Source organism: Rhinatrema bivittatum, chromosome 10, assembly GCF_901001135.1.
Source record: "Rhinatrema bivittatum chromosome 10, aRhiBiv1.1, whole genome shotgun sequence".
Lineage (NCBI taxonomy): Eukaryota > Metazoa > Chordata > Amphibia > Gymnophiona > Rhinatrematidae > Rhinatrema > Rhinatrema bivittatum.
In genome coordinates this window covers 78,042,442-78,064,586 of record NC_042624.1, presented here as the reverse complement: position 1 = coordinate 78,064,586, position 22,145 = coordinate 78,042,442, and the positions used below count along the sequence as shown (strand labels likewise).

Sequence of the window (22,145 nt, the reverse complement as noted above, 5' to 3'; positions counted from 1 at the left end):
CGTGGGCGAGTTATTCGGCGCGGTTTAACTTAGCGGGAGATATCGAATATCAGGGACAAGATCATTCTGCTCTGATGTTTATTTCATTTTTTTTTTTTAAAGAAAAAAAAAAAAAGTGTTTAATCTTTGTGAACGTTCCCTTCTATTTATTTTCAAGGATTTATATCCCGCTTCTACAAGGTCCAAAGCAGGTTACCAAGTGACTATTCATGTAAGTTGCAGTTAGACCAAAGGCATCCAAAATAAAGTGATAAAAGACGAAATAGTTCCGGGCTCCTGGGGACCAAGATTTACAGGAAAGAGCTAATGCTTGACCTGCGTACGCCAGGATTCAGCAAACGGCCTTTGAGCCAGCATTAAATGCTTCCTTAACTAGAAAGGCCTTTAATAGCCCTTATGCTGACTCTCCTCCTCCAGCCTCCTGCAGGGTTCCCTAGTCCTCCCCATGTGCAGCAGAAGGAGCCGGCTTGGTGGGAATCTGACAGGGGGCTGCAGCGTGAGCACCTCTGCCGGTGGCTCCTGAAACTGGAGCCCCTCCTTTAACAGAAGCCACTTTCTGGACAGAGATGGATCCAAAGCAGTAACCTGGAGGTGGAAGGTCCTCTGAGGCTGTATGGATTCCTCTGAACCTGTGCTGTGAGATAAGACGCTATCTGCTTTCACACACACCCCTCCCCTGTGTTTAGAAATCTACTTCTAGAGGCCCAGCACTAAGGAATAACCCAGCACAGATAGCTGAAGAGTCGACTCAGGAAAGAAGATTTCTAAACAGAGGGGCTGTGAGAACAGATAATTTGAATCCGGCAGCAGAGGGCAGAGCCCGGCCTTACAAGCCACATCAACCTCAGTCATGTGAGCCTGCCATGATGCAAAGTAACCACTGGTTCCCCGTCTTTCAGCTCAGAATTGAAATGATTTTCTTCAGTGGCAACACCAAATATCCCTGTGCATGATTTTTTGCACCAAACTTTGCAGAAAGTAGTTCTCTGTGCATAAGTGGGCACACCTTTATTTTAAATTTGCTTTCAGAGACGAGGAAGGCAACCAGATTGATACCCCCTCTGTGGATCTCCTCCTGCTCGTGCATTCTGCAGCCTGCCTCGCTTTACACAGTACCTGTTGAGCAATTAGCCTGAGCACCCAACAGTCAGGGCAGTGTTAATATGTGATTAACTAGTCAAGCAATCGGTCATAAATACATAGAGGGCCATTTGGCTCACTTGTTCCACGCATGATTCCAGATCAATCCGATGAAATCCACCTTCTTCTCAATGGCCTGAATCCTGATAGCTCTGCATACTTGATAGGTAATTTAATCAGCACTGGTGTGGATGAACACAAACTGAAAGGGTTAGTCTTCCCCCGCACTATAGCTCTGCCTTTCCACTTTTGTGCCGAAGCTGAGCTTCACCAAATGGCTGGCTGGAGGGGCTATTAAAAATTTACAGCGAGAAACAAAGGTGTGCTCTGCTGACTCCTGTTACCCTTCCTACAGTTACTCCAGCACACAAAAGGGAGAGAACCTGTCTCATGAATAATGTGACATGCAATCTGCAAAATGCATTTTTAATGGCACCCAGTAATGACATTAAGAAAAATACTTGCAATCTTCAAATTTCACACTGCATCAGGCTCAGTAATTTGTTCTGATTCTGGCCCAGCTCAGGGAAGATGTTTGCATGTATGGTACAAATAATTCCCCCTCCAGACTGAAACCCATTATTTGCAGAGTGGGTGCTTCAGGATAATTCCTTCCAGGGCTGCTCCTTAAAGGGGCATTTGAGTTTCAGTCAGCACCTGAGCTTCATGGCTTTCAAGGAAAGTAGGAAAAACTGACAAGTCAGTTTGGGGGCACAGTTTGAAACTGCACCTCTGTTGCCCAATGGTTTAATTTCCTGCAATTTCAGGACAGGAAAAGAAACTTTTACAAAAACATCTGGCGGGAGGGAGAAAGAAAGAACCAACCCCCCCCCCCCCTCCCCCCAGCCAGCGTTTTGCCTGATCAGGGAAAGAGTCCCACAGCACTATTTGCAGAAGGATTTGGTTGCACTATTTTTTGTTGTTGTTGTTTGTTGAGTTTTCTTCTTTTTCAGAAATTGCGCAAAATTAAATCTTTGGGCAGGAGATTGCTCCTACCATTTGGAAAGAGCATAACTACTTTACAGGTTATTATCCCCCTTTTTTAAGCCTAATACTTTAATCTAGCCCTTTCTGTTCACTTTTGAAAGGCGGAGAAGGGAGCAGGAGACTTCTATTCTTGAACCTTCCTGCTTAGGCTGTAGGAGCCGATGCCTTGGGCTCTCGTCCCTCTACTGCACAACTCTAAAACTACTCTAAATGGTCACCGTCAGCCCGGCTTTGCTTTTCTTCTTCTGTGTGTTAATACCAGTCTTATAAAGTGGAATTTATTTATTTATAATTCACATTTTATACTGTGTACAACCGCATAGTATCATAATTTTAAAACATATTTTAAAATATACTATTTAAAAATGGGTAAAATGATGTCCTGTTTGCATGGTTACTATATTACATTTCTACTGTGGTCACATTAAAAAGGGTGTGGTTTTTATCTCATTTCACTCAAATTTCTGAACAGTTGGAGAACATACAAGCATGTGATTAGTCTGTTTCTCTTAATTTAACAGTGGAGCAGCAATTGGGAAAACCCCCCAAAAACCCTGCTAGTTCTCAAAAGATCTGTCCATTGGCAAGGCCCGGTGGTCACTCATAAGAAACCATAATCTGCCTTTCTAACAAATTCCCTGGATCCCAGCTCACGCCTATATAGCAGGATTACTGTACCTTGACCATAAGGCCTGGACCCACACCAATACTCTCTCTTTAACTTCAACTCTCTATTTTTCCCACTCGGGTTACTTTCCAAATATTTTTCTGACATTCCATGTTGATGCTTATTAAATAAAAAACACTGCAAAGTCTCTTTAATACTTTATTAATTTAAAACATAATTAGTCCAATAAATATGTATCAAGGAAGATAATATACTCTTATAAAGTCTAAATAAAGTTGCATGTACAATCTGTCCAAAAACATTACAAACAAAACACAGCAGTTTTGTTCCTTCAAGGTTATACACAGGACCATTTAAGGCAAAGTCCATCAACAGCGCATGCATACATAATGATGCCTGCTAATGTTCTTAAAAAGAGAGTGTCCTGCACACGCTATGGAGCTCTCCAGCTGCTTTCCCCTTTCTATGCCTAGTCAGGCTCACCACAGCGAAACTCACCATTATTCTGAGAGGTGGAGCCTGTTTGCTCAGACACTTTTCTGTGGAGTTACAGTTCGTGGCAGCAGGCCTGGATGGAGGCATTAGGTAACCTAGGCAACTGCCCCCAGCGCTACATTTTTTACAGGAGTGTCCACTGTCACTGCTATGCCTTCATCCTGGCCTAGCACATCTTATCTCCTCCAGCGGCACGGGCTCCACCCAGCAGAGGCAACTAGAGATTTTTTTATAAATTCAGTCAGTGCGGGGCCTCCTGCAGCGCCCCCCCCCCCCCCCCCTTCAGCACAGGCCTCCTGTTCCCTTGGAAACCTCTGCGAGGGGCGGGACTCCTACGAGGCTCCTCAGTGCGCGGGCTGCAGGAGGCCCTGCACTGGCTGTTTGGTTGGGGTGTTTTTGTAAATCTTACTTGCTGCTGCCGCCTGGATCCCACGCCGTGACCTGGGAGGGGGCACCCTGGGAGGGGAGGAATCTTCCCGTCCTATGGGTGCACTCCACTGGAAGCCCTTCCCTGCATGGTAGTCCTATGGTCGCATTCTCTGCTCGTGTGGGGTTTTTTTTCCCCATGCTGAGGTTTTATTGGATGTTTACTATTCACAAGCATCTGTAAAACCTCCCCCTTTTTCCTGTGCAGTGCCCGCAAAGGTACCACGAGCAGACAGAAGGACCTCCTTTGGAGCCCCACCCCCCGGGAGGAAAATGACGAGGAGGAGACTTTGAATGGATTGAGGAAAAGTCCTGAAGAAAGCATTTGTTCCTGGATGCAGCAAAGACAAATGTAATCTCCGTAGTCCTAAAATATAGCTTAGAAATTCTTTCCCATTCCGTAAGTAAAACTAGTATATTAAGTTAAACACAAATCATAAATACATTTAACCAAGGCAGTACAGACATAACATATATACTACATCCAGACTTCTCAGTAACAAGATAAGCCTGGTTAAAATGGGCAGCCTGGACATTACACTGAGCAGTTCTCCTGCACATGACGCACAGAATTTCCCACACAGAGTGCTGCGGGTGCTATAATGTCTCTGTACACACATGTGTAGATATAGCTATAAGCCATATTCCCTTTCTTTGGAATGTGAGGTCTTAGGTTTTAAGGATTCTGTGGTGAGCATTTCTCAAAATGAAGTCTTTGGTGATCTCTTGCAAGAGCGTCCTGGTTCAAGTGTGCTTCAAAGCTGCAGGAAGGCTTATTCCTCTGTCCAAAGAGGATCTGATGACAACGGCTGATAATGTCTTAAGATCACCAGTGCCAGCTCGAAGGCAAATGGTGCCCTGGGTGAAAATGGTTAATGGCAATACTCCCACAGCTGATTCCCACCTCCCAGTCCTTGGCATGGATTTGTGGAGGCCGATGTACTCATCCGCCCTTCTCTACACAGTGAGCCAGGTCCCTCCTTCCCCAGCATCCACTCCCCTTATCCCCATCCCAGAATCTACCCCTGCCTCTTATCCCCCTCCCCCAGCATCCTATCCCCTACCTCATACTCCCCCAACATCCTCTCTCCTGTCTCTTGCCCCCTCCCCTAGCATCTTCCCTCTCCTGCTTCCCCCAGTATCCTGTCTCCCCCTGTCTCTTAATCCCTCCCATCCCATGTCTTCTTCTCTACATCTTAACCCCTTCCCAAGTATTTGTCTTCTGCCTTTCCCTTCCAGCATCTCCTTCTTGCCTTCCCCCCCTTCCCATCCCACTGCTACTACCCCCATCTGCCTCTTCCTCCTGTTTCCATTCCAGGAAAAAATTATCTGTACAGCGGCAGAGCTGCTGCCACCATTCCTGCCAAACTGTACCAGCCCTGCGGGCATGTTCAGAACCAATGGGCTGGCATTTCCTCTATGCCCATCTCATGAAGGGCAACATCGTGAACTGCCAAGTCTGCAAATTTTGAACATGCTGGCAGGGCCCAAGCCGATGGGAAACAGCAGTGGTGGCGTGGGCTTCCCAGTCTCCTAGCAGGGCTGCATGTGAGTCTGCACAGCTTGAGATGGGCCATGCTCAAGAAACCCCGCTCAGCCTCACATGCATGCACCACAGGGAACAGCGTTGCTGGTGACCCCAGGTTAGCAGAGACAGGAAGAAAGAGAAGACATCCTTTGAATGGGGCTGGGTAGATTTCCCCCCCAGATTCCTTTCTTTTTTTCATTAACGTGACAGTGATTAATCACCAGAAGGTCAGCAGGAGCTGGGACAGTGCAGGGCCGTTGCAGGTGCTCATGTTTTCCTGTTTATGTGCAGACAGGAAAGGGGAAACGGCTTCCTTACTCACTTGAGTCCGTGCTGTGTTTCCCGATGTCTTCTCAGGTCCACCTTTCTCTGGAAGCCCTTCCCGCACAGATCGCAGCCGAAGGGCTTGAAGCCAGTGTGTTTGCGGCTGTGCGTGATCAGGTTGGAGCTCTGGCTGAAGGCCTTGCCACATACCTGGCACTTGTGTGGCTTCTCGCCTGGAAGAAGAGCAAAGTGAAGGAGTGAGGATGGAAATAAAGGAAGGAAGAAAACTGAGAAAATAAGAAAGGAAAATGAAGGACTTAAAACGAGGAACAGAGTAAATTCCTCAGTTAAATATGTAAACATAAAAGTCAAACCAGAAAGAATGCTCTAATGGTCTGGAATCTAAAATAGATAACTGCAATTCCACACAAATGTTGCAAAACCACAAATTCAATCAATTTTTCAGGGAAAGCTGAAAATGGTTAAAAAAAAAAATCTCCAACGGCTTAATCAAATCTCGTGATATTGCACATAGATGCACCCAAATGAATGATGACATGAATCTCTTGCAGAAAACTGTGTCTTCATACAACGATTGCAAATCAGATAAAAAAACCATGAAGTATTAAGTAAGTCACTGATCCAACTAAATTGGAACCTGTCAAATATGAAACAAAATGTACTAAACAGTGAAAGTAAAAAATAAACAGGCAGTAAAAAAAGAAAAGAAAAGTGAAAATATAATATTGCTAATCTAAGAGGATCCTTGTGTTGTTTTAATCATGATTATGTAAGTTTACAATGTAAATCGCCTAGAGCCTCGGCAAGTAGGCAATTAATAAGCACAAATTACTAAATCATATGTTGAATATACAGTCTGTATCAAAGTAATAGGGACATACAGACAAGTTTACATTTTTTAATTATAATTTGAGAAAGTTCATCAAATAAAAAGGTTCCATCATGATTCACAAACAGGGCAAAAATACCCCATCAACAGGAAGAATCCGGGAGAGTTTGAGTTCTGTAGAGGAATGCGGAGGCTTGAATCGGATATACCCCAGTTTAGTTGGGTCAATAATATCATGGTTATAGGTCTGCCCTTCTTTCACGACATTTATGTAATAACCCATTTCTCCTCAAGCCACTCATATCCTCCTCATTTTGGGTATACTTATGTCAAATCTCAGGTCAGTTGATTAAGCCATTAAAGATGTATCTGGAGCTATTTTCATCCTTAATTGGAAAATTGATTGAAATTATATTTTTTGAACAGTCTGGTCAAGAAAGTTAAGTCCCAAACAGGCAACAGACAATCAGGAAAATTAAAAACTGTACCTTAAAACTAGCAGAAGAAATAAAAATTAAATGTTCTATTTCAGTTGTCTGAGGGGTGAGGCAAATGCTTTATTTGAGGGGGGGGGATTCCCTTATTAACTTCCCCTAGACCCCATAGAGAGGACAACCTGATTCTATTAAATGTTCAGCTAAGATTCTTCTCAAATGTTAAATTCTGTTCCCACATGTTGCTCTTGCAATCTATTGATCAAATGTTTCATTTTATAGAGCTGAACTGCCAACATTTTTAATAAAACCTTTAGCTCATTTGAAATATATTGAGTACAAGACTTTGTCCCTCTCTTGATTTACAAAAAAAAAAAAGAACCTTTTATATTGTGAATCTATGAAGAGACTTATTGGTATGAACAGCAAACACCCCCCCCCCATCCATTTAATTAATTAATAACTTAATTAAATAATCTTTTTTTGAACTTCAGTTGACACTGCGTTTGTTAGTACTGTTAGCGTCTCTTATGAATGAAACCAGATCTGCCCTTCTCTTTCCATTACACCTGGAATGCTCTGATTGAGAAGCTATAGACGGGCACGGGTAACACAACATTATCTGAATGCTGGGCACAGAGCTGTAAATATTTAGACTGAGAGCTGAAGCCTGGGTCCATACACCCTCTGTTTAATCTGTACACTGCTTTGTCAACGTGCTGCGTTTCATGCTACAACAGATTGAGAATATGCTCTTCTTTCTAGGTCTCAGCTGTCATTGCAAGAGGCCCTGTAAATCAAGATCATGCTATTGCAATATTCCACAACTCATCTCACAGAAAAGCCCTTCTGAACACACACACAGGACAGGTTGCATTAAAGCAACACTGATTGCATTGCCAGGATTCAGTTATTAAACAGATGCTGGTCATGAATTCAAGCACGAATATCCCTTCACTCCACAGGTATTGTTCAGAGCCCAGTTTTTAATGCAGTGTGTGCTGTGGTGATGATGAAGTTACAGTCACTGCACAAATATGAACTTAAAGGCAAGTCACACGCAAATAGAGTGTGCACCAGAGAAAGATAGGCTCAAAAAAACGTAATCTGTTTTCAGATTTGATTTGATAAGTAAATTTCAGGGAGAAGAGGACAAGCTTGTTCAATTTGAAATGAGTCTCTTTTAATAAAGGAACAGAAAAGAGTTCTTACGGAACCTATTAAACAGTGCTAAATATTGCAAACAATTGTGTGCTCATCGAAAAAGCTTAGATCATATTTTAAAAAGGGAATTTTTATCCAGTTGATTAAGAATTAGTTAGTTCGGGGTAGCGTGTCTAAATTTTTCTATTGCATATACTTTGAGGACGTTATCATAAAGGGGAGATGATATGTGCCCACTGCTTTGAAGTCATATCTGGTACAATGACTAACTAGAATATCTTCTCATCTATTTAAAACAAAACATGCTCAATTAATTTGATTTAATTTATTATTTTTAAAAGTATATATTTTGCAACCTATTTTAGCTATTTGAGCTATTAAACCAAATGAATACAATAAATATGTATTGAAAATATTAAAAATATAAATAAAATATAAAAATGTTTTTAAATGTTTTTAAATGAAATCAACAAAAATGTAGTTTGTTACTGAGTCTTTACTTTCACATAGAAAAGAGACCTTCAACCACCTTTAACATTTGCCTCTTCCTGCTGATATTATATTTGGGCAAAAAATTGTAATATTTTATTACCAGCAGATATTTTGATTTGAGATAATTTCAAATTTACCTCCATTTGAATACTAAAACAAAGCATCACATAATATGCCTGCAGCTGGGATATAAAAAAAAAAAGGTTTTGCATGAGATATTTTTATGCTAATCTTCTTTAGAGATCAGGATAATGTGAGGGTGTGATAACCAGTGCCTTAGCATGCACTAAATTCCTGGTCATCTGTTTGTGACTAGGATCTCTATTCTCTTAGGGCTTGATCCAGGATGTACTCATTGGCTGTCCAGTTTGATCATTTCTGTTCCGTCAAATGAAGGCCATTTTCCAGCCACGAGCAATCTTTGACATAAGCCTCTGCCCATCAATTTGTCTGAAGTAAAAGCTCCTGTCCAGCAAAGGCCCTCTCTCATTTTGCACTAACAGAGGAACAGGTCACAGCCTCCCACCCCATCCCGCTTCCCTTACCCTGTAATGCTGACCAGTCCAGAGGGTTCCACCACACTCTGGTTTGGAATTTCTCAATCAAACCCAGGGAAGACGCAGCGTTCCCTCAGGCAAAGGCACATATAGGATTCTGCAGAGCCCCACAATTTTGAAGTCCAACATTGTTTCTTGTTAAAAATGTTTAAACAAAGAGATTATAGCAGATTTGAATGAAGATAAAAAGGTGGAAAGCGTGCTGAAACCCAGCAAGCAATTTTGGTAGAAGACTGAGGTAAAATGTTTGGCTTTCGTTACAAGGTCCTGCTGTAAGTTTCTCTCAAGACGAGTGTCTGCGGACGGGTTTGCTTTGCGCAGCCAGGCCCGGATTTAGGCACAGGTAACATAGGCAATTGCCTTTGGCGCCAGTTGTTTTTTTTAAAGCGCCAAATACCCTAGAACCAAAGAGGAGTGCAACTGTGCTAAGGAGGTGCCTTCTCCAGTCATCCTCTTGAAAGGGGGCGCTGCTACGGCACTCTGGGACTCTGGAAGGGGACGGAGCTGGAGGGACTTCATCCACCCTCTGATCTCCATGCCCTCCCCCACCCCCCCCCATTCCTAAACCCCTGCGCAGCCGTAAACCATGGCAGGCATGAGCCTTGTTCACAGGCATCGTCTCCCTCGCTCAGATTTCCTTCCAGCGCTCTCCTCTCACCTGTGTGGATGAAGGTGTGCTTCTTCATGTCCGACTTCTGGTGGAACCTTTTCCCGCAGTACTGGCACGGGTAGGGCCTCGTGTCCGAGTGGATAAGCAGGTGGGTGGACAGGGTGGAAGACCGCTTGAAACTCTTCCCGCAGATCTTACAGTCGAAACTCCTCTCCTGCAGAAGGCAGACAGGGAACACTCAGCTCACGCCCCTCAGCTAAGCGACGCGTCAGGCCGTTGAGGATCTCAGATTTAGCAATGTAAATTTAAAGAGCTCCCCACCTATGGCTTCTGAACTAAAGCCTTGCAATAAAATGTCACAAATGTATATCACATGTTGTTATTTCTGTCAAATAGGTATGCATTGCTGTTTATAATTAAAACAAATGTATATCACATTCAATGAAAAGCTTGAATTCTAGAAAAATTCAGTAAGACTGATATGTTAATAATGAGATATTTATATTGAATTTTCACAAATCCTGTCTTACCCTATTATGGTAATTTGTTAATAAATACAATTAAAGGGGCATTTATACACACTTAGCACACATGTCCAACACTCACATGACAGAAAAAAAGGATAGAGTGTTTGTTTTTATTCAAGTGAGGTTCTTTCCATGGAAGAAATTCTGGCAAGCTTTGTTGAACAGTGTTGTACTTAATGGATTTTACAATGCTAGGATTAACATCCATTACTCCTGCACAAGAGCCACAGGAGACCTTGAATGTCTACAGAGCAGCCACCCCCTCAGCTTAACAACTGCTCCCTTGCCTCCCTTCAGCAGAAGGCATTGCTTCATAAGAACTAAGATGGGTCAGACTGGGTCAGACCAAAGATCCATTAAGCCCAGATTCCTGGTTCCAAACAGTGGCCAATCCAGGTCATAAGTACCTGGCAGAATCACAAGGGGTAGATTCCAAGCTGCTTATCCCAAGGATAAGAAGTAGATTTCTGCAGCTCCACCTTAATAATGGTTTATGGATTTTTCCTCCAGGAACTTGTCCAAACCTTTTTAAATGCAGCTACACTAACAGCTTCATTCACCATATCCTCTGGCAACAAATTCCAGAGCTTAATTATGCGTTGAGTAAAAAAATATTTCTCTTATTTGTTTTAAATATACAACTTAGTAACTTCATTGTGTATCTCCTAGTCTTTTTTTACTTTTTGAAAGAATAAACAACTGATTAACATTTATTCTTTCCACGCCACACATCCTATCTCCCCTCGGCTGTCTCTTCTCCAAGCTGAAGAGTCCTAACCTCTTTAGCCTTCCCTTTATAATTTTGGTTGCCCTTCTCTGCACCTTTTCTAATTCTGCTATATCTTTTTTGAGATGTGGTGAACAGAACTGCACAAGGTACTCAAAATGAAGTCCCATCATGAAGCGATACAGAGGCATTATGATATTCTCTGTTTTATTCTCCATTCCTTTCCTAATAATCCCTAGCATTCTATTTGCTTTCTTGGCTGCTGCTGTACACTGAGCAGAAGATTTCAATGTATTAACAACAATGAGGCCTAGATCCTTTTCTTGAATGGTGACTCCTCCTAATGTGGTGACTCCTCCTAATGCATTGTGTAGCTATAATTTAAGTTACTCCACTTTGCACTTGTCTACATTAAATTTCACTTGCCATTTTGCATTCCCAGACTCCCAAATTTGCAAAGTCCTCTTGCAAAATCTCACAATCCTCTTGTGTTTTAACAACTTTGTATACCTCATTTGTTCCCATTTCCAGGTCATTTATAAATATGTTAAAAATCAGTGTCCCAGAACAGATCCCTGGGGCACTCAACTATTCACTTTTCTCCATTGAGACAATGTACCATTTAGCCCTACTCTGCTTTCTATCTTTTAACCAGTTGGCAGTCCACAATACGACACTGCCCCTATTCCATGACTTTTTAATTCCCTAAGTCTCTCAAGAGGGACCTTGTCAAATGCTTTCTGGAAATCCAGATACACTGATATCCTGGATGAATGTCGGTATATAAAAAATTTTAAATAAATAAAATAAATAAATAAAATAAATAAATAATCAACTGGCTCACCCTTATCCACATGTATATTTGCATCCTTAAAAAATGTACCGGATTGGTGAGGCAAGACTTCCCTTGGCTAAATCCATGTTGGCTTTGTCTCATTAAACTATGCCTCTCTCTATGTTCAGTAATTGTGTTCTTTATGATAGTTTCTACCATTTTTCCTGGCACATACATCAGATTCACTGGTCCTCGGTTTCCTGGATCAACCCATGGATCCCTTTTTAAAAATTGATGTTACACTGGCAACCCTCCTATCGTCAGGTAGCATAAACAATTTTAATCGTAATTTACAAATTACCAATAGCAGGCCCACAATTTCATTTCTCAGTTCTTTCAGCACTCTGGGATGTATACCATCTGGTCCAGATGATTTGCTATACTTTAGTTTTTCAATTTGCCCTATTATATCTTCCAGGTACACTGAGATTTTTTTCAGTTCCTCTGAATCATCACCTTTGAATATCATTTCTGGCAGGGTAAATCTCTGTACACAAGAAATGCCCTATATAAACCCAAGCAACCAGGAAACACAATGTGAGCACCCAAAAGAACAATTCTCCCAGTCAATATATGAAAAAGAGAAAACTAGAAGCATGCTGAAATAAATGGACAAACACCATTAGTCTGTGTGAACAAGACCTACAATATCAATTTAACAATAAAGAAACTGATTTAAAAAAAAGATTTGGTTACCTTCAATTTAGTGCATGTGTATGTAATTCAAAAAAACTCTAAAGTTATGTTGTTTTATTGTATATGCTTTCAATTTTATTTTATTCCTAAATATTCAACCTTTTGTTAATTTTATATGTTTTCTTATATATCGCATTCACTTTAATGCATGAACTGTAATTTATCTAATAAATGAAACTAACTTAAAAAATAAGAGTAGCACTATAAAAAAAATTGTTTTCATGGGCCTGGAAGTGAGAGAGGGCGTCCCAGCCATCACACAATGACACCTAGTGGGCAGGCCCAGGATGCACTCTGCTGGGTTCCAGAAGGAGCTGTGGTCTGTGGCCTCTGGCCAATCATTGTCGCTGTGATGACAGGGCTAGAATCTCTTTTGGGAGGGGAGCAGGGGGAGCTGTGAATGAAAGCTTGTGGCTCTGTAGCTCAGTAGAGGCTGGTATTGATTGAACAAGAAGCCCAAAGGCAGAGGAGGAACGTGCCAGATGAAAAAAAAAAAAAATAAAAGCTTTTTCTTTACAAGGAGTTTACAAATATTATTTTAACTTCTATACTTTCCCATTTTGTTGCATGAAAATTGGTTTAAAATGTAAATGAACAGTGATGTGCAATGTTGCATAAAACCCATCAGTCCTTTCAGCAGTTTAGAACAGCAGAGGGTCAGCGCCACTGAGGAACTGGGACTATCTAGGGCTCTTTGATTTCAATGAGACATTTTTAAAGCAAAATGACATTCACATGTGCCATAAACAAAGTACATCATGATTACCTGGTGGATAAAAGCAATATTCTCCCTGTTCACTTATGACAAGAGAGAGTGCCTGACTTTGCCAGTCCTCACTCATGAACACTACTGATGGGGTTAAATTGTTAGTAGGCCAAGACAAAAACTGACCAGAAGAAGGCCCTTAGACTTTCAACGTTTGATAGCTTTCTAAAGCTCAAGCTCAGGTTTTTGCACCATTTATGCAATAGATCCGCAGTATAAAACATGCAGCTGGCTCTGGTGTGACTCACCTGCGAGTGCACAGCTTTGTGCTGCTCCAGGCTTACTGCATGGCCAAAGGTTTTTCCGCACATTTCACAGGCAAAGGGTCGGGTGCCGCTGTGGGACCTGCGCACATGAACCTCCAGTCCATGTGGTGTGGAGAAAACCTACCCAAAGAATACAACAAGGTAGCTGGTGAGCAAGAAAAGATAGGACTACTGCACACTCCCCTCCCTCACCCAACACCTGGACACTCCCCTCCCTCACTCCTCAACATCTACATACTCCCCTCTCTCACCCAACACCTGCACACTTTCTCCCTCATCCAACAACTGTATAATCCCTCACCCAACACCTGCACACTCCCCTCCCTCACCCAACACCTGCACACTTCTCTCCCTCACCCAACACCTACATATTTCCCTCCCTCACCCAACACCTGAACACTTCCTTCCCTCACTCAACATCTGCATACTCCCCTCCCTCATCCAACACCTGCATTCCCTCCCTCACCCAACACCTGCACACTTCCTTCCCTCACCCAACACCTACATATTTCCCTCCCTCACCCAACACCTACAAATTTCCCTCCCTCACCCAACACCTACAAATTTCCCTCCCTCACCCAACACCTGCACACTTCCTTCCCTCACTCAACATCTACATACTCCCCTCCCTCACCCAACACCTGCACACTTCCTTCCCTCACTCAACACCTGCATACTCCCCTCCCTCATCCAACATCTACATTCCCTCCCTCACCCAACACCTGCACACTTCCTTCCCTCACTCAATACCTGCACATTTCCCCCTCAACACCTGCATATTCCCTCCCTCACCCAACACCTACATACTTCCTTCCCTCACTCAACATCTACATACTCCCCTCCCCTCACCCAATACCTGCACACTTCCTTCCCTCACCCAACACCTGCACATTTCCTCCCTCACCCAACACCTGCACACTTCCCCCTCAACACCTGCACACTTCCCTCCCTCACCCAACACCTGTATATTCCCTCACCCAACACCTGCACACTTCCCTCCCTCACCCAACACCTGTATATTCCCTCACCCAAGACCTGCACACTTCCTTCCCTCACTCAACACCTGTATATTCCCTCACCCAACACCTATATATTCCCTTCACTCAACACCTGCATACTCCCCTCTCTCACCCAATATCTGCACACTTCTATCTCTCACCCAACACCTGTACACTTCCCTCCCTCACCCAACACCTGTATAATCCCTCACCCAACACCTGCACACTTCTCTCCCTCACCCAACACCTGTATAATCCCTCACCCAACACCTGTACACTTCCTCCCTCACCCACCTGCACACTTCCCACCCTCACCCAACACCTGTATAATCCCTCACCCAACACCTGTACACTTCCCACCCTCAACCAACACCTGTATAATCCCTCACCCAACACCTGTACACTTACCTCCCTCAACCAACACCTGTATAATCCCTCACCCAACACCTGTACACTTACCTCCCTCAACCAACACCTGTATAATCCCTCACCCAACACCTGTACACTTACCTCCCTCAACCAACACCTGTATAATCCCTCACCCAACACCTGCACACTTCCCTCCCTCAACCAACACCTGTATAATCCCTCACCCAACACCTGCACACGTCCCTCCCTCAACCAACACCTACACACTTCCCTCCCTCAACCAACATCTGCATACTCCCCTCCCTCCCTCCCCCAGCTGCACACTCCCCTCCCTCCCCCAACACCTGCACACTCCCCTCCCTCCCCCAACACATTGCATACTTCCCTCCCTCAACCAACACCTGCACACTTCCCTCCCTCAACCAACATCTGCATACTCCCCTCCCTCCCTGAACACCTGCACACTCCCCTCCCTCCCTCCCCAAAACCTGCACACTCCCCTCCCTCACCCAACACATTGCATACTTCCCTCCCTCACCCAACACCTGCACAGTTTCCTCCCTCACCTGAACACTTCCCTCTCTCAACACTTGAAATATTCCCTCCCTCACCCGCTTACCCTGCATACTTCCCTCCCCCAACCCCTACACCTCCTTCCCTCACCCAATGCCTACACACTTCACTCCCTTACCCCCCTCATCCAACACCTTGACATCCCTCCCTCACTCTTCCTTTCTGGGCCCCTGGACATGTCTGGGGTGCCCCTACCTTGCTGCACTTGATGCACTTGTAGTTGCCGCCGTTAAGGAGCAGGCGCCTGCACAGCGCGTCGGCCTCCACCTTGATGCTGTGGCCCTTGTTCTGCTGCTGAGACCCATTCTCGGGGTAGAGTCCTGGTGCCCCATACAGGCGACTGCTGCTGCCGGAGCCAAAGTCTGCGTAGAGTCCGAGGGCAGACCCCTGCTCGGGGCCACACAGGGTGGCGGGGTTGGGCCGGTGCTCGCCATAGAGTCCAAGAGGGGCCGCTGGCCTGTAACTCTGCACCAGGGTGCGCAGCTCTGAGCTCCACGCATAGGCTTTGTAAGGCAGCGAGAAGTGCGGGCTGTGCTCCGGGGACGGACACGGGGACTTCTCAGAACCTGAAATGCAGACCTGCATGGATTAAGGCACAGCCAGGGATGGAGCGGCCACAGTCACAGCCAGTGTTTGCCTCTGTGGTAAAGCTGTCTCGCCCATTCTCCAGAGTCTGAGTGCTGCGTTATTATTACCGCACTAGGACCTGGTTCATCCTAGTCTTTTCTCATAGACACAGAATGGGAAGAAAGTCTTAGTGAATCTGCACCTAAGAAAACTCACTTACATTAAGGAATGTATTCTTAGTTTTAAGAAAAGCAGGGATCTGAAAGGTTCAACACAGCAAGGAGGGAAGATCTGCTATGTTTGCAATGCCTGTTCACAACCTGCTGGGCCGTGCTATTCAAACTTGTTTTGCAGTGGACAGATTCTATTTTGCTGTAAAACAGGTCGATTAAAATTTAAATAAAAAAAAATAACTCTAGAATAGATGATATATTCAAACGTAGCGTCATCAATACGTGGCAAGGTTTCCCCTCCAGCCGGTGCGCATATAACAACCTATAATTATATAGGACGCAGACCGTGCAGAAGCTGGAGGGGAAACCTTGCCATGCATTAACAACGTCACGGTTGATGACATCTAGTGCAAATGTTTTTCATGTTTTAATATATATTAAAGCACGTGTACAATATGAACATGCAATTCAAATCAAAGCAACACCCTCTTTCCCCCCAGCACACACACGCAGAAAACAAAACTCGATATTAGATAGTGGACCCATGAAAATTAAAAACGCCAGTATGAATCAACTAATTATAGCAATGTATTCGTTACTGAACACCAAAACCAACTTCAAAACTAAATGCCCGTTTAGGATTAAGGGATATATAGCAATATCGGCAAAAAAAAAAAAGAGTATTGTATGAACTTTGCCACAGACGTCGTAAGATTTGTATTTATGTTATTTTCATTTCTGTTTGCGTTAACGATAATATATGAAAGGTTTAAACGCGGCAAACACGAAGCTACTAGGATTCTTCTTTCAAATGTAGGTGATTTATTTCAGATATAGGTGATTTATTATTTTCTTACCAAAGTGAAAGTTTCCCATCATTAATAAAAACAAAATTTTGCAAATTCAGAATTACTGTAGTATCACTTTATAAAGCACTGCATTTATTTGGTAACAAAATATTCATATTTGGTAATAAAATAATAAATCATCTCCATCTGAAAGAAAAATCCTAATTGTTTAAACCTTTCTTACATTGTCTTTAACGCAAACAAAAATGAAAATAATATAAATACAAATATATATATATGCGCACACACACAAATGCATATTTGTACTCGATATATCAAGAACTAAAGCAAAATAAAACAGAGAATAACGTTCGAATTTGCAATTTATAAATCATTTTCCTTAACCCAATAAAATTCTGCCAACGAAAGACGTGAGATTGTTTTGGTTGAAATAAGTTTCTATTGAGAAGGAGGTTTTAAAAAAAGCAAACTGCAGCGTGGGAACTAAATTGATCCTGGCGATAAATGGCTTTTTTTCCTTTTTTTTTTTGCCATTTGGGGAGCGTTCTGTTGCCAGGGCCAAAATAATGTGGCATCTGCCCTGCACAGCTCCTGCACCGCATCCTCTTTGCGCGTATTCTTATGTTGGGTGGCGCAAGCTGCCAGAGCGTTTCACACGAACGAAAGCCAGGCGGGCGCTGTACCTGGGGACACTGACGGCGAGGGGGGCCTCCAGCAATCCTCGTACTCGCCCGCTGCCCTGCCACAGCCGCTGCCCTCGGGGGACCCATCGGCCACCTCCCCCGGGTGGGAGTCGGGAGAAAAGCCGTCCCGGCATCCGGACTCGGCCCCATCCAGCAGCTTAGTACCTGCAGGCAAACGAAAAGTCCGAGCGAGCAAACGAAAAACAATAAGGTGAAGCTTTACGTGCACAGATCCAAAAGCTAACCCTTGCTGACTTTTACTCTCGATTTTTTATTTTTACAGATTTACGTATTAAATGCATCAAATTGAATGTCACCTATTAAATCTGGCTGCCCCCTCAACTCATAACCCAGAAAACGCTTTGAAGTACTTCAGCTGTCAAAACCCCTCAACGACAACAATACTAATTACACAGCTAATGGAAAGCATCAGTACGAATTCGTTTCACATTAGTTGGAAAGAGATTTTTTTCCCCCTACTGGTTGATTCCGAAATAAAGAGACACGCGTTGGCGGTGAGATTTTTAGAACCAAGCCTGCCAAACTTGGCCCGCGCAAAAATACGCAGATCCTTCCTAACTGGCGCGCAAGTGCAATGGACGGGAAGCGTCCTCCCTACCTGCACAGATGTCCAGCCGCAGCTTGTAGTCCGCCTCCGGGGAGCGGGGCTGGTGGTAGCTGTGGGCTTTCTTACTCTTCACCAGGAAGGAGCGGGGCATGGTGCGGCCGCTGCCCCCGAGCTCCGGGCTGAGCTGTGATCTACGGGAAGAGGTGCGAAAGCCTTGGGTTAGGGCTGCAGGTCCCGGGGAGGGAGGCAAGGAGCGAGGAGCATGCGCAGTGCTCGCCCTCCATTCAGCAGGTGGCACGCGGACAGGTGGCCTCAGAGCCCTCTCCTCGCTGCCGCATCTCCCCACCCCCCCAGACTGGGAAGGGCTGCTCTCGTTATTTCAGCCCGGTTACTCAACTCCGGTTTCTCAACCCCCCGCACTCTCTTTCCATCAGAAGGATGAGCCCAGCAGTCTGTGGAGCAAGACAGAAGCCGTTCGCCCAGGGCCTGCCTGCTTCTTCTGGGGCTTGCTGCACGGTTCAGGGTTAACAACACTGGATCTAGATCTTACATCCAGGAACGAAACCTTCAGTACCGAGTCCCAACCACTGCAGGTTCATATTTTAGGAAGTGACAGAATGAAAAAGCAAACGCACTCAGTGATTCCACCTCTCCTGAGCCGGGGTGCAAACTGTGCAGTGAGAAACAGGGCAAGGCCAGGTATTATGATTTTAATGCTTGCAAGCACTAGGGGTCTGGATGCTGGTGCCGAATCCCAGAGGAAGCAGGAGGCTCCCGCTTGTAGCCTGTCCCTGCTGGAAGGGAGAGCTGCTGACTGCACTCACCCGAGCCCTGCCTCAGGGGGGACTTTCTCAAGCATCTGGGTAGATAAAACCCTTTCTGCCGAAAGTGACCCCAGTCTAGGGATCCCGGGGCTCTACGTGTACCAATCTCCGAGGGGGAGGCACCCCTGGGTGCAGATCTTACCTATCACCTCCCCCCACCCTTGCTGATGATATATAGCAATTAACTAATCTCGTAGATTAGCCCATGTCACGTGTATGCATTACTGCTGCTTCTTTGGAAATACATCCAATATATGCTTCACGGGTTTTATTGACAGCTTAGTGAATCTGCCGGGATAAATATTCTGGGGTCACTTTCGGCAGAAAGAGTTTTATTTACACAGCTCCTTGAGAAAGTCCCCACTGACGCAGGGATTGTGTGAACTGATTAGGATGAATGAGGGCAGCGTTAAAACAGCTTAAAGTCACCTTTTTTTTTTTTTTATTGATTCCTCCTCATACTCACACACACACACTAACACACGTATTATTTAAAATATTTAATAAATGTTCGGGAAAAGAATTGTACCGATATTTTGTAATATTACTTATCCTTATAAATATCTCCTTATTAGGATATTTTTGTCTGTCAATTTATTTTCCACTGTCTGCAGCTGAACACCACAAAAAATTACATTTTGAATTGAAAGGGGGTTATATTCGGCTTTTTTAAATTTTTGCATTTATTTTTAATATACAGTGCTTTCAATTTGGCAACCCCTTGACTTTAACTGCAGATTGTATTAAGTAGGCTTGTGCTTAATAATAATTCCTCTTCCCACCCATTTGTGACAGGCCACTGCGCCTTTGGGGCGGATGTCTGGATCCTTCCCCGCCGCAGGGACTCCCCCTGACGAGGCCTTCTCTGTACAGAAAACTCGCAGCTGCAGCTCGCACCTTAGCTTTTCGCAACATCTTCACGGAAACCCAGGGCTCTCAGACACGTGCTGCCATTGTTCCAGGATCTAAGAGCGAATGAACGGGGCAGGCGATTCTTGTTATTGGACTAGCACTAGATGTTCACAAATGGATTAAGTTAGTGCAAGGTAAAAAGGTTTCACCCACACATGCTTTGCGGACTTTTATTTCTACCTATCCAAGGGCAGACACTGCTTCCTTAAGAATATAACTAATGTCTCACACTGGCGTTCAAAGCTGTGGTGCAAGACATTGGACAGTCCTGCTTGAGTTAGTCCTCGAAATCAGATACAAATCTACGGTATGGGAACAGTCACTGCCGGCGAACATAAAAAAAAACCCCTCTCTCCCTCTATATTCAGTTTAGATGAGAGAGTTCTCCCTTTATTGCACCTGCTGCTGATTCATCCTTGAAAAGCAGCGCCCTTAACTGTGAGAGAAAAAAAATAAGCAAAGACATCCAAATGCTCTGATAAAGTTTGACAAATTTCTCCATCTCTCACGCACCTCATTCTGTCCTCAACTGATTCTTTCAGCAACGCCTCCCACAAAAGATTGCAGTTGCTTATTGAATACCAAGCCTGGATTTTGTTGTGGGTTTTTTTTTTAAGCATTATAGATATTTTTGCAAGAAGGAAACGTTTTCAAATTTGCCATCACACGTTTGCTGAACGGGCAGGGGTAGGTTTGAGTTACCTGCGACGGAATAATTTGGGTTCTGTTACATCCATTGGAGCAGATTAAGTTTCCCCACTGTTTCCAGGTCTATTATTTACTATTGAGGAGGAGGATTCAGGACACCAGCATTGGCATTCTGAAGCTGATTTCGGTTATGAGCCAGGCTGCTGCTGAGTAATTTTTGTCATCATTTCAACTGGCTCTGCATTTAAATCTGCGCTCCCTCCAACCTAAATCAAGGCCAGTTTTCTGAGATCATAATCTCTCCAAAGTAAGTCACCAACTGGGAGCCAATGTCCACAAAACGGGAAAAAGCCCGAGTGAAATGTGGGAAAATGTGGTCCAGAGCACACCTGGCCTTATATATGACCCAAAGAAAAGAAGCATATGGCAGAGCTGCCAAGGAGTTTAACACAACACCAAAAAGATTGCCAAGCAGCCGCTGCATCCTGCAAAAAAAAAAAAAAAGCGCGCATTCTTCGGTACTGCTGCTTGCGTCATAGAAGCCATGCGCGACTTTTCAAGCGCGGTATTTTTAGAAGTGGCGTAAGTGGAAGTGACATACTTTTCAGGCTTTTGAGTTGGTAAAAGGGTTGACGTTTAGTTTTTCGATTACACGGATAATCAAGTATTTTAAGTAGGTTAATCGATCCTGAGAACAGAACCTTTTTTTTTTTTAAATCACGTTGTATTATTTCAAAACGAACTCCTAGAAATAACCCGGAATACTGTCTCTGTGTCAGAGTTAAGGCAACATATTCAGCTTTCCTCAGGATTGCGGTCCTATTTGGGGTCTCTTTGCTAAACCCAGTACAGCTACACTCTCTCTCTCACACACTCACACACACACACACACGACCCTGGAAAACTCAGGTCTCCATGAATCTAAGGAGCCACCCGCCTCGTGTGATTTTTGCTTCACCAGACTAACCCGACTGTCTCTCTGAATATCTGAACCACTCTCAAACACACCCACTTTGTACAAACGAGCCCGCCATGTAAAATCTGCAGCAACCGTACTACTTACAAAAGAGCGTTTTGCTCGCAGTCTTGCCAGGTAGGGGAGGGGGCAGGAGATTCTCCCAAGGAAACAAGGAGCCTGCTTACCAGTCACACGGGCCCGGAAAGGAGGGTCGCAGAGGTGACTTTGCGCGCACCATAGTCTCCGTGCAGCAGGACACATGTAAATGCTCTTTGACTTTAAGAGGTGATATTTTAGCTTTTTAAACTTCCTTCAGAGCTCAGCCCCCAAACCACACAATCCACTTCCTGCGCGTTAGGAGCGGCAGTTTAGTAATAAAAGTGACTTCTCGGAGCCCCGGCTAGACCGGCCCCCCCCCCCCCCCCCCCCACTCTCCTGCCTTCAGCCGTCCACTGTTGGTCCTGGCGACAACAGATGCAGCTCTGCAGCAGAAATGGCTCTCATTTCTCATCAGGCTAAAGGTGACACAAAACCGAACTATTCTTGGATCCTCTTTAACTTCCGCCCCGAGAAGAAGCCACAGATTCACACCACAGACTGACTCCAAAGCCTGTGACGAGCTATGCGCTCCCCCCTACAGTCCTGCGCCCGGTGACAGGAATGACTGCTCT

The 22,145-nt window shown here is 44.3% G+C and overlaps 1 protein-coding gene across 3 annotated transcripts; it reads right to left on the bottom strand.

Moving 5' to 3' along the window:
* Positions 1-4,863: 4,863 nt before the first annotated feature.
* Positions 4,864-21,798, bottom strand: LOC115100343 (zinc finger protein Gfi-1-like). 3 transcript variants are annotated; one of them, XM_029618760.1, is made up of 7 exons: positions 21,660-21,798; positions 18,184-18,323; positions 17,565-17,729; positions 15,528-15,898; positions 13,375-13,512; positions 9,624-9,789; positions 4,864-5,701 (listed from the first exon to the last, which is right to left on the bottom strand). In XM_029618760.1, the coding sequence occupies exons 2-7, from the start codon at positions 18,281-18,283 to the stop codon at positions 5,523-5,525; spliced, it is 1,119 nt and encodes a 372-aa protein (XP_029474620.1). In that variant the 5' UTR covers positions 18,284-18,323; positions 21,660-21,798; the 3' UTR covers positions 4,864-5,522. The 3 variants fall into 3 exon arrangements, with proteins under 3 accessions (XP_029474620.1, XP_029474622.1, XP_029474623.1); XM_029618762.1 differs by having other exon boundaries at positions 21,580-21,769; XM_029618763.1 differs by lacking the exon at positions 17,565-17,729.
* Positions 21,799-22,145: the final 347 nt, after the last annotated feature.